This window comes from Bactrocera dorsalis, chromosome 1, assembly GCF_023373825.1.
Source record: "Bactrocera dorsalis isolate Fly_Bdor chromosome 1, ASM2337382v1, whole genome shotgun sequence".
Lineage (NCBI taxonomy): Eukaryota > Metazoa > Arthropoda > Insecta > Diptera > Tephritidae > Bactrocera > Bactrocera dorsalis.
In genome coordinates, this window is record NC_064303.1 from 12,509,793 (window position 1) to 12,522,657 (window position 12,865).

Genomic DNA, 12,865 nt, shown 5'->3' on the forward strand with positions numbered 1-12,865 from the left:
TCCTAGCGTGTGTTCAGTGTCGCTGAACTTTGAATTGACATTTGACAAGGTTGGAATTTGGTTGGAATCAATTTCAATGTGCTTGTGGCTAATATTTAGAACTTAGTGTAGATTTTATGAAATAAAAATGGCGAAAAGACTGCAAGAATATGTGAAATATAGCATAAAAGAGTTGGAATCTTATACGAAACAAGAAGGTTCTTGTGTGCGTAAAATAAATTCCAATTTACATATATCATTAGGTCCATATTGCCTTGCCGATTTTAAACATGCGCTCAGTGCTCATATAATGCGACGCAAAGTTGGCTACTATGATGACAGTCTCGAAGGTATTGTCTTGGACATAAAGAATATTAAAGTGTTGAGCAAGTCAGCTGCCTTGCGAGCAGATGATCCACGTATACATGTTGACGTGAATGCCGATTGCTATGTGTTCTGTCCAATCGCTGGTGCGATATTGAGCGGTGTGGTGAAGCACATTGGTAACCATCATATCGGCGTAATCATTTACAGAGTTTTCAATGTGAGCATTAGGTTTGCAGCTAAGCTTAATAAGGAGGAGTTTAAAATGGATGACACGGTGCAGTTTCGCATAAAAAATTTCAATTTACAAAATGTCTTCCCGTACATTGAAGGTGATCTTGTGACAGCCAGTGGCGATAAAATTACGGTAAGTGGAAAATTTTAAAAATTTGGACCACACTCCTTTATATTTATTTATATTATTAATTCTAAATTTATTATTTGCAGCATAAATTTATAAAGGTTGAACCGGATAGTGCAGATAGCAACATAGATTCCGGTGTTGAGTCGCGTGATAATCAAGAGCTAGACGAATTAGTAAATCTAATCAAGGAAGAAAAGGAATCGGAAGAGGAATGCACCCCAACGAAACCAAACAAGAAAAAAGATAAAGCTAATTCCAGTAAAAGAAAGAGAAAAGCTAGCGAAAGTGTGGTGCTAATTACCACACCAACTTCTATCAAAAAGGAGCCTTCATCGGAGAAAAAGAAACGTAAACATGCCGATAGTGTAGAACAAGAAAATACTAAAACTGACAAAGCTACAGTGAAAAGTAAAACGAAGAAAATAAATGGTGAATTATTGAATGCAACACAAATTAAAAAGGAAGAATTAGACGATTCGTTTACAACGCCTACCAAAAAACGACGCAAGTCGAAAACGAATAGTATATCACTTGATAGTAGCTAGTGTTATGCTAGTGTGGTATTGATTCTTCCCGAAACTCTAAAATTATTTGGGAATATTGTACTGTGGGGTATATTAACTGTCGCTAATTTTAGTGTGTAAGAAGAAACATATTCATGCCCGTAAGACCCAATGGACCCGCCTGTGAAAAGTGTCCCCAAAATTTTCAAATGAAAAACAACAACTAGTTTTTAATAAAATAACAATTGATATTTGATAGAGTCTATAGAGTGACCTAAAATTAATTGTTGGATATTTTTAAAATAAAAAATGAAGAAAAGTTTATAACGCAAATCGTTTAAAAATATATACATAAATAACAGCAAATTGTGCCACAACCGTGAACATTTTTACGTTTTGCGCTAATATTACAGCCAACGTGCATGTGTGCTGAAACATGTATATTTGTGAGTTGACATACTTATTTTGTATAAGTATAGAGTATATTTAAGTTTGAATAAGTTAATTTGTAAATTAGCACTAATAAAATGAAGAAATTTTAAATATAAAAAGTTGGCAAACAAATCTAAATTGTACATAAATGTGTGCATAAATATCTCTCCGCCAACTTATTAGACATCATGGAAACTTTTCAAAGTTGAGAAAAAGTAAAAAAGATAAACTCAAAACTATTTGGGGAGGTTTCTGCAGAAAGAAAAACATTTATAACTTAACTTTTCCTCTCATAGCATACTTTTTATTGGACTTCAAATGTCGAATCTGCAAAAGTTTGTTGGTTTTGTTGTATCGGCTGAATACTACCAAGTTGACAGTCCTTGACAGGATAAAAAATCCGGGTACGTTCCGGTTACGTAGACCCCACTGTTGAGGGAACGGTTTGTCTGCGTCTGTGCCTCTCGGACTTGGCTCACACTGCTTCATATAGTAATCAATTAAGCAGCGAGGCATATCGTGCCTCTTCTAGCAGCAGAGGGGTATGGAAAAGGGAAAATAGTATCTTCTGGACAAATTAAGCCCTTAGGTGAAGTTTCACAAATATATTCGGCAGAATGGATTTGGATTCGGCAGAATGGATTAACTCCACGCTAAGAGAAAAACTAGTGGTACACTGACGACTCGAAAATTTCTCAAGGCATAGGTTTCGGAATATTTTCAAAGCAGACTCATACTATAAAAGAGCTGGTACGCATGGAGGAGAAGGTGGGTAGGGAAAAGTATTGGCAACCAGGGTTTTCATTTGTTACTCCGTAGCAGCAAAATTTCTAGAATTATTGCTATGCTAAAGCTCACTCTGTCGGGAGCCGTAGCAGAGCCATAGCAGAACAATGTAAAAGTAAGTGCTCTGCTCTGATCGAAGTTTTGTTAGGTAACAAACTGTAGCGATAGCAAAAAATGAAGTGCTGTGCTTTACTCTGGGGTAGCTGTAGCAAAAAATTGGGAGCGGTATTAGAGCGGAGTTAATTAAAGTTTTCATGTGCTACAGCTCTCGCATGTGTAGCTGGTGAGATTTTGTTCATAATTTTCTTAATTTATTCTTCAAACTCTATTTCGTCCCCCTCAACGCAATACCCCTTGTGCTAAAGTTTTTTCCATTCCTCGTAATAGTTGTTATAGTCAATTTCTAGAATAGCCTTCCATAGGCGTAGTAGGCGTTCGCGTTTAATGAATTCAAATGACTCAAAACGGTTTCCTCGCAGCGGACGTTTGAGTTTGCTGAATAACCAGAAGTCAAACGAAGCTAAATCTGGCGAATACAGTGACTGCGGTACAATATTGGTTGAAAACTTAGCGAAATACACACGAAGAATCACTGCAGTATGCGACGGTACATTATCATAGTGCAAAAATCATAAGTTGTCGGCCCATAATACCGACCTCATTTTACCAATAGCTTCGCGCAAACGACGCATAACAGTAAAATAGTATTCCTTGTAGACATTTTGGCCGGACGGAGAGAATTTCGAATGCACCATACTTCGATAATCGAAGAAAACTGTCGACATAACCTTGATTTTGATATTTTTTTTGGTTTTGGCTCATCTTTCCTAAGACATTCGGCCGATTCTTCTTCTGTTTCCAAGTCGTAAGCCTAGATCTTAGACTCATCGCTAGTAGTTATACGCTTCATGACATCCTCGTAGTCGGAAAGCATTGTTTCACAGCCTTTAAAGCGACGCTGTTTTTGAAAAAATTCCGTGATTTTGGAACCATTCGTGTTTTTATTTTTCTTAGGCCCAATTGGTCTTTCAAAATGGTTTTCACTGATCCTTCCGGCATTCCAACGATGCCAGTAAGATCTTTCACTATTAATCGTCGATTCTCAAGCATGAATGTCTTTGGTTTATTGACTTGTTGATCATCAGTTGATGCTGATGGCCGCTCTGGATGTGGTTCGTCACCAACGAGTTCTCGACCCACTTTGAATAACCTGTACGACTAAAAAACACTTGCGCCCGATAAATAATATCACCGAAGGCCTTTTCCAACATTCTGAACGTTTTGGCACCAGAAATTTGTTTTTCGCACACAAAATTTAATGGAACTTCTTTTAATAATTTTACTCATTGCAAATATCGCCGATTCCACTTTATGTACTTCAGATAAACAAGCGTAAAATAAACATAGTTATTATTTTGATGTGACATTTGGCACAGATGTTACTGACAGTCAAATCAACCTAGACAAAATACATACAAGTATTTCGGCTTTTGGCTTATATAGACTTTTGGGCGAAATTTAAATAAAAAAGTTTACTATTTTTTGCCCACATTTGTATGTATGTATATCTTCGGTTTATTTATTTAGTACTTATTTTTACCGTTTCAACGTAAATAAAATCTCGTTTTAATTTTGTCCAACAATAAATATAAATTTATTAGTACTAAAAAAGAATTTGATTCTTACATTACATTTTACATTCATATAGTCACCATACAATATATTATACAATAAATAATTATTTTTCACTTTTTTACTTTTATTTTAATACGCACAAATATGCGTATTGTATCTGAAATTTTCCTAAATATATAATATATATTTATATATATAATACGTAAATATAATATAATTTACAGCAGAATATGTTAGGTGTTTATTTGCTAAATAAGAAGCCAGTTAGACATATCTTGGGCGCCACCAAAAAGCGAACGCGAAAATCAGGGTAACACTTCGGAAGTATAGAATACAGTAATGTGTAGTAAAAATCATGCTACAGTTGAAGTAACTGCAGATGTGTTGGAACTATTTGTTTGCTAAGTTAACGGTAAAATGTTATTGTTTTCAAAACAGAAATAAATTTCAATAATAAAACTAGATTTTGCTAAACCAACAGCAAAGAAAAGCAAAAAAAAAAAATAAAAAAAAAAATATTTGTAGAATAGCTAGTACATTGTACGATATTCATTTAGAGTATTCATTAGTAATTGTATGCATACCTACATAAGTATTCGTATTTGAGTAAGACTAAACCGAAATCTCTTGAATATGTACACGTTTCTTGCCGCTCGCCGACGAAACCGTATTTGAGCCCGACGAACGCAAGATGCCACCTTGTTGTTGCTGCTGCTGCTGCTGTTGTTGTTGTTGCAGGTGTGCGCTTTGAAATGAACGTGGCGGTGGTGGCGGTTCCGGTATATCATCATCCAAATCATTGACAATCTCGTCGGTGGACACTTTGACCGCATTCTCAATCTCCTTGAATGACAACTGATCCGACGATTGCACCGCATAATCGAATTGCATGGACGTCTGACTGCCGCTGGCCATGAACGAGCTACGCCTGCTCGGCATTAGCGCCGATTCGAGCACCGCTATGCCGGGTGCCAACGGCATTTGTGTGCTGTATGTGGCCATTTCGATATTACTGATGCCTTGTAGATGGTGCATATCAGCTGCCGCTTCCTTGCTGCCGTTAAAGCTGGCCGCCTCTAAAGCGCTGTGATGTTTCGTCTTTAGCAAGTCCAAGGTGCTGCTCGAGCCGCCGCCGCCGGGCCAATTCAATTCCATATGTGCGGTTGTTTGTGTGGGCGGCAGTTCAACGAGTAACTTCTCATCTTTACCGCAACCTTTCGGCGGCTTCTCATCGTAATAGTTGTATTCGCCGAAAACCACTGTGCTCTTGCCGCTGGTGAGCGCATCAAAGCGCATGCTGCCATCGTCATCGCCCAGCGTATTCAATTTGAGTATGCTAGCCGTTTTGCTGGTCTCATTCGTGTCTTGTAGTTCCTCTTTCGTTTTGGCGTCACGTGCACGCTTTTCGCGCTGATGATAAATACCGGCGAAGATGAGTATGTTTAGTGTGAGCAGAAAACAGCCGACGGCGACGGTGGCCACCAGCGCTGTGGTGTAGCTGGGGAATTGTTTGCCGCTCAAGCGACGGAACATTTCCAAATTGCCGATGAGTCCGGTGGAGGCGGTCGCCAGATCCTTTTGTTGCCCACCATTCTCCAACATTGTGCGATTTTCCGTTGCTGCGGGCTGTTGGGTGGACGCGCTATCGCCAATGTTCGCATATATCGTACCGTCAGGGTTGCATTCTGTGGATTGTGGAGAAGAGAGTGTGAAAATAAGTAGATGCAATGACTTTGGAAGACTTTATTTGGTATAAAAGAAGATCATATCGGTTATATAAGCTCCATAATCTCGGATGAGTTCAATGTTTTCAGGGTAGTGGAGTTTGTGGCACATCGCGGCTTGATGCCCGACCTGTGCGTAGTAATTTTGGTTATATAACTTTTAGTTAGGACTAAGTAAAATAATAGAAAATATAATATTTTCGAATAATTCCTTATTGACGCCCGAATGATTTGGATTAGAACCAGGTAACATTGCATAAAAATTCTTATTTTCGAATATCGGACGACTACCTCCGGACAACATAAAAAAAAGAAGAATATGCGGCTACAAACTCCACTATTTCCGAAATGCTCCAAAATACTTTTAGGGCAATAAAGTTCCTGGCTAAATCATGTTGTCCGGATGGAAGAGAACACTTCAGCTTTGAAGGCTTTCGGTTCAATACCCGCCGGTAAAAGCAGAGGAAGATCTCCACTCTATTGGAGAGATCAGGTGGAGAAGGACCTGGCGGAACTTAGTATCTCGAATTGGCGCAAAATTGTGAAAAGAAGAAAGGACTGGCGCGCTGTTATTAACTGGAACCGCGTAATCGGTGTCCACGTCAATAAAGAGGAAGAAGAAGAGTTCCCGGAACATCTCTGTTGTAAGATATAAACTAGTTGGAAAAATTGTAGAAAAATGTTATTTTCTTATAATGAACGTCTTTCTCCAGACCATATCCATCCGTCTAGTCTATGTCTTATCCTAGTTATCTGTTCAATTGGACGTAAGAACCAGGATGGATGGAAAGAGAAGATCCGCTCCTAGGATCCAATGAAGGACTGGACTCTTACCCTAGCGCTCTGCTCAATTGGGCGTAAGGGCCAGGATGGATGGAAAGAAAAGATCTGCACCTATGATCCAATCAATAACTCTAATCTCCGCAGAGCTTTTTATGGCTATTCATTTAAAAAAGTTCAACACTTATCACGGAATATTTATTAACCGATATGGCAACAGAACGGTTAGAAAGGAAAGAAGAATCCGTTGCAAAGTTAGTCAGGTCAGACCCGGCTTTACTCGCTGAAGGAATATCATGGCCTCAGCATTCTTCAAAACTAATATTTAAGTAAAGCTCACCATTTCCCAAAAAAAAAAATTGTAATCCGATATGGATTGTGGACCTGAGTTTAATAGGTTTTAGTAGCTATTTCCGTTACATAATGTTTTTGGATCGGAGGATTGATATACATATGTATGTATTTTCTGGGCGATTTGGGGACGTTGGACTGGATTAGTTTGGTAGACTTAAGCTTTGAGCCCACCGCTATTGCTCTCATGTGACTTTAGAAAACTTAAAAAAAGAAGACGTGAGAAAAAACCCATGAGATATAGAAGGCAGTGAGATGAGTAACCAGAAAACTAACTGATTGGATCCAACTACAGGATTATTATCAAAGACAACGCTACAAACTCCGAACATATCGTCTGAATCGGACCACTTCAGCATATAACTGCCATATATTTTTGTTTCAGGAATGAACGAGAATGAGATTAAGGATCCGTAGTAGACAAACTCCAAGTATTACCTGTTGTTGTAGCGCCGATCGGAGTATTAACGCCGGCCTTAGTACTATTGCTCACAGCCTTTGTGGCTGTTGTAGATTTTGGCGTTTTCACCACAACGGTTTCCTCATCATCCGGCGGCTTCGTTTGCATTTGTGGACGTACGACACCTGTATGAGCGAGAATTTATTTGCTTTTTGTAATTTTATTACACATTCGTTGGCTATATGTTACCTTCGTACAAATCACGATTACTGATGTCATCGGGAAACTGATGATGGCGCATGGACTGATCATTGATATTGGAATGCTTGTGCAATTGTGGTATCAAATTCAACCACATGGACAATTTGTGACCACGATAATGACTCTGCACCTCTGCCTTATTACCTGTAAACATTTCGGAAATAAAGAAAATACAGTTACTCACCCTCGCAAAGCATTCATCTTCATAAACTCTCACCCAATTCCAAGTAGAGCTGGTTCACCACATCGTAGGCATCCCAGAAGGGCAAATGCTCACCACGTCCAAGGCTCGGCTCGTCGGCAACAAATCTCAATGCCGCATTGAGTAATTCATTCGATTCGTTGTTGTTATTATTATTATTATTGTTGTTGTTGTTGTGCATATGTCGTTTGTAGTAAGCGCGTCGTTCACGCATCGCACCGCTACGTCGCTGATTGTAGATGAGCGCGAGATTTATGGCGCCGCTCGTGTCCAGCAAACTGCCATGTTGTAGGCTGAGTTGATGTGGTATGGTGAGGTTGAAGAACTTGTTGACGGCATTTAGTGTTTTGAGTGAGGCGCGTTTCACTTTGCCATGGTCGAGTTGTGCGGTGATGTAACCCGGTGAACGGGATGCTGATGCAGCTATGGATGGTGTGTCTAAACCTGAATGATTTGGATTGCTGAAAGAGTGATGGGGTGATTATTGTTACTAACGGGTAAACATGGCGTATGAGTAACACTTATACAAGCAACTACAAATGTGGTACCATGGCGTATGAGTAATATTTATACGAGTACAAATATGATAATATGGCGTATGAGTAACATCGTATGAAATATGATACAGTGAGAAAAATAGTGCGTTAATTTATGAAAATAATAAAGCTTAAAATCGCAAATTGGTTTAAATTAGAAACAAAATAACAAATAAAATAAAACAATTAACTAATTTTTTTAAGAAAATATTTAATTAACTACTTGCTTACCCCGTTTTCGCAAAATTCGCGAGATAGCGCAGCATAAGGCGACTAATCTGTTTCTCCTGAGTTGTATAGTTGTGCGGGAATAGTGGTGAAATGGGTAATCCTAACCAAAAAGGCACATCTTCACCACGAACGGAACCGGTTCGCTAAGGAAGAGTTGAAAAATTATTATAGAAATATAAAATTTTAGTAAATAGCAAATTTTTTCAAGGTTGAAATGAAAAAGACAATTAATTTAATTGGCTAAAAAATACAAAAAAATTGATTATGTAATAAAAATGAGGGACTGAGAAGTAATTGTAAGTTGAAAATTTAATTATTTTATAATTTAAAAATATTTGGAAAATTATCTAGAGGCTATTCTTTGACAAGTTTTCTACTTTCTTATTTTATTTACTTATTACTTTTTTCATATAATTTGTTATTATTATTTTTTTGAGTGCGATCGCCATAGCTAAATATTAGTTGGTGGCCTCTTACCTGCGGATACTCCTCTTCGACTGTTCTATGCTTAAAATGTATAAAATAACTGCGACCACCACGTAAGCTATGCATGTAGCCTAGTTTAATCAGCGCTGCCGCGGTATGCCCATCACTCAAAAAGGAGAGAGTAGCATCACGTGAGCTCAGGGGACTGCGTATGGCCTTCTCCCAATCGGTGTATTCGTTCTAGAAACAAAAAAAAATTATGAAAAAATAATTAAAAAAAAAATATAGAAATTAATAAAAAATTAAAAAAAAAATATAGAAATTAATAAAAAATTAAAAAAAAATTAATAAAAATTATTTTTTTTTTGTTAAAAAAAATCTGGAAATTAATAAAAATTAACAGAAAAAATTATAGAAATTAATAAAAATTTAAACAAAAATTAAAAAAAAATTATAGAAATGAATAAAAAATTAAAAAAAAATTAATAAAAATTAAATAAAAATTATTTTTTTTCTGGAAATTAATAAAAATTAACGGAAAAATTATAGAAATTAATAAAAAATTAAACAAAAAAAATTAAAGAAAAAAATTAATTTTAATTAAATGAAATTTAATTTTAAATTGAAATAATTTCTTTTTTAATAAAAAGAAAATCGAAATTAATAAAAAAATAAGGAAAATATTATAGAAATTAACAAAAATTAAAAAAAATTATAGAAGTTAAAAAATTAAGAAAAAAATTTATAGAAATTAAAAAAAAATAAATAAATACAATTTTTTGGTTTAGAAATTAATAAAAATTAAGGAAAAAATTTAAAAATAATTATAGATAGTAAAAAAAATTAAAGAAAAAATTGATAGAAATTAATAAGAAATGAAAAAAAATTGATATAAAAATAATTTTTTTGTTAAAAAAAGTTTAGAAATTATTAAAAAATTAAAGAAAAAATTAATAGAAATTAATAAAAAATTAAGGAAAAAAATTAAAAAGAAATTAAAAAATATTTAAGAATTACCCACAAAAATACACTTTTCAGAACGCACTAAATTCAACCCCAACACATGACTTATAAGGTTTATAAAGTTTTTTTTGTGCCTACTCACCTTTAACACAGCAAATATTTCGTTTAAATGATAATGAAAATTATTACGAACAAATGTTCTTAGTATACGATCACGTCGTGTTTCGTTAAAACCAAATTCCAAATCTTGTGCACTCAAATCCAGATACGATTCCACTGAGGTAAGGCAAAAAATGAGGTCGCGTTTCGGAAAGTTTGCAAATTCAATTCCTGATGTACTATTGTTGGCGAGTAAAAAGAAACAGTTGAAATACCCAAATATTGAAAAAGAATTCGTTTTCGAAAATAAAAAAAATATGAGAAAAAAGTTTGAAAACATGCGAAAGTTCGAATTTGATCAAAAATTTAATTTGGATGAAATTTGAATTTCATTTTCCGATCATTTCCGATTTCAAAAATTTGTCAAAAAAAACTTTTTAAAAAAAATTGAAGCATTATAACGATAATTAGAATAATTTTGGAAACCATTTCCAAATTTTTTCTGTTAAAATTGTTAAAAACCTTTGACGTACTTGTCTTTTGTAAACTCTAATTTTTAGGCCTCAAATAGTGATTAAAATTGGTGAATTTACAGTTTTGAACTAAAATCGAAATTCAGATTTCGAAGAAAAACCTAAATGGGTCATATTCGAAAATAATTTTTCGATTTTACTTAAAAATTGAAATAATATGAAACTTTATAACAATATTTCGAACGTTTTTTGACATTCGAAACTAATTTTTCGATTTTATTTCAAAACTGTAATAACCTGCAACTTCATAACAATATTGTTAAACTATATATTTTATAAACTCTAATTTTTGAGCCTCAAATACTGACTAAAATGGTGAAATTAAATTCTTGAAGTGTGTTCGAAATTCGATTTCGAAAAAGTTTATTTTGAATAATTTTCGAAAATTATGTTTTTAATAAAAATTAATAGAAACCGTTAGAATACGTGTTTAGAATAATTTTCGAAAATTATTTTTTAAATTAAAATTGATTAAAAAAACTTTAGAATACGTTATAAACTTAAATTTTTGGATCTCAATCTGTAATCAAAACTGTAAATTTAAAATTTTGAAGTAATAGAGTTCGAATTCGATCATAAATCTATTAAGAGAAATTCGAAACTCATATGTCGCTGAAAACCCCATCTGGGTCAAATTCGAAATTAATATTTCCAGTTTATTTAAAAAAATCATAAAACGTCATCTTTATAACGGTGTTTAAAAACGGGGAATTTGAATTTTTAAAGTAGGGCTGAAAAATAAAGTTCGAATTCGATCAATAAATTATATTGATGAATTCCGAAGTAATATGTTTTTTTGTATTCTAAAAAAAAATTGAATTTAAATTTGTAAATTTTTAATTTTTTGTTTCCTAAATTTAATTTACAATTTGTATTTTTCTTAAAAAAAAAATCGCATATTTTAAGAACCACCCTTATAAACAAATATTTAAAACACTTAGTTACCTAACAATAGCAGAACCTAAAGGCAACGATAATTCTCCAATTGGATCGGTATTCGGCGATATGACTGTACCATCGATGAATGGCGCAAATCCACTCAAAAATCTGCAAGAAACATTGGTTTTATTTTAAAAATATCTTGACCTTACAATACCAAAAGTCAAACTCACCGCGGATGATCGATTTTCACGGCCAACAGCTCAGCAACCGTTTTGGTGCGCAGACAAGGCGCCAAATCATCGTACAACATATCGCCATGACAACCAGTCTGTTCGGCAACACGACGCTTCACGAACAATGGATTCTTTTGTATGGCCCACGGCGAGAGCGCAGAGCCGCTAACCAGCACTGCGCGCTGTACAAGATCTACAAAATAAGAAATATTATACTGAAGGAAATCATTCGACTTTCTACGAAATTAGAGCACTTACCGCTTGCCACAGGCGAGACCATCAGTATGTTGGCCAACGCTGCGCCCGTGCTATGCCCGAGCAATGTTATGCGCTGTGGATCACCGCCGAAAGCGGGCAGATTTTCCTTTAGCCAATGCAAACCAGCTACGAGGTCCATTAAGCCGAAATTTCCCTGCGCGCTCTCTTTGCCACCCGTTTTCAGGAAGCCAAATATGCCGAGACGAAAGTTAATCGTCACAACGACGATGTTACCATGCGCCGCTAATTCCGAACCATCGTAGGGATTGCCCGAATTCCATTCATACGATTCGCCATGTAGTAGTAGTACGGTGGCGAGTAGGGTTGGGGGATCGTGCGTGTGCTCCATGCTGTTGCTGCTAGTGGAGCCTGTAGGATGAGATAATTAGGTATTTTTTTGTATCAATGAAGTACATTTTTTTTTTAGTTTTGGATAATAAGATGAGTTTACATCACTATTACTTTATAGATACTGATTTTTTGTAATAAAAGTTAAGGCTAGTTCACATCGAGCAGTTTAAATCAAACTTTTATTGACACTTAATGAGCGAATGAGTTCATGACTTTAGCTAGGCTATAATTAACAAATTGTACGGAATCAAATTTTTGGAAAAGGCTTTCGATGATAATTTTTGATTGGTAAAAATTATTCAAAGAGGGTTGTGAACGCGTTGAGGATGAACCACGTCCAGAACGTCCATCAACATCAACTGATGCTCAACACGTCAATAAAATAAAGGAATTGGTGCTTTAGAATCGACGACTAACAGTCAGAGATCTTACTGGCATTGTTGGAATATCGCAAGAATCAGTGAAAACCGTTTTGAAGGATATTTTAGGCCTTAGAAAGGTGAAAGTACGATTGGTTCCAAAATCACTAAATATTATCGAAAAACAGCGCCGCATTAACATCTGTGAAGCAATGCTTTCTGACTATCACGATGTCATGAAACGTATCATTAC

At 35.3% G+C, this 12,865-nt stretch overlaps 2 protein-coding genes across 4 annotated transcripts in view; one reads left to right on the plus strand and one right to left on the minus strand.

Annotated features, from left to right (window-relative positions):
* The first annotated feature begins 19 nt into the window (after nt 1-19).
* LOC105233593 (DNA-directed RNA polymerase I subunit RPA43) lies at nt 20-1,971 on the plus strand. Its single transcript, XM_011215712.4, has 2 exons — nt 20-670; nt 751-1,971. The coding sequence occupies exons 1-2, from the start codon at nt 128-130 to the stop codon at nt 1,210-1,212; spliced, it is 1,005 nt and encodes a 334-aa protein (XP_011214014.2). The 5' UTR covers nt 20-127; the 3' UTR covers nt 1,213-1,971.
* Nucleotides 1,972-3,949: 1,978 nt separating this feature from the next.
* LOC105233594 (uncharacterized) overlaps nt 3,950-12,865 on the minus strand; it is a 64,436-nt gene continuing 55,520 nt past the window's right edge. For all 3 annotated transcript variants that reach the window (XM_049446692.1, XM_049446689.1, XM_049446691.1), the window contains 10 exons: nt 11,903-12,271; nt 11,642-11,837; nt 11,475-11,576; nt 10,040-10,235; nt 8,986-9,174; nt 8,509-8,651; nt 7,757-8,202; nt 7,528-7,683; nt 7,317-7,463; nt 3,950-5,708 (listed from right to left, as the gene is read on the minus strand). In XM_049446692.1, coding sequence (XP_049302649.1) covers nt 4,636-5,708; nt 7,317-7,463; nt 7,528-7,683; nt 7,757-8,202; nt 8,509-8,651; nt 8,986-9,174; nt 10,040-10,235; nt 11,475-11,576; nt 11,642-11,837; nt 11,903-12,271 — 3,017 coding nt within the window. In that variant the 3' untranslated portion in view covers nt 3,950-4,635. The remainder of the gene's footprint in view (nt 5,709-7,316; nt 7,464-7,527; nt 7,684-7,756; nt 8,203-8,508; nt 8,652-8,985; nt 9,175-10,039; nt 10,236-11,474; nt 11,577-11,641; nt 11,838-11,902; nt 12,272-12,865) is intronic.

Excerpts from the sequence above, each read along its gene's own strand:
- LOC105233593 (XM_011215712.4), top strand. The coding sequence starts at position 128 with ATGGCGAAAAGACTGCAAGAATATGTGAAATATAGCATAAAAGAGTTG. Across the intron at positions 671-750 it reads CCAGTGGCGATAAAATTACG|CATAAATTTATAAAGGTTGA; the intron begins GTAAGTGGAAAA and ends TATTATTTGCAG.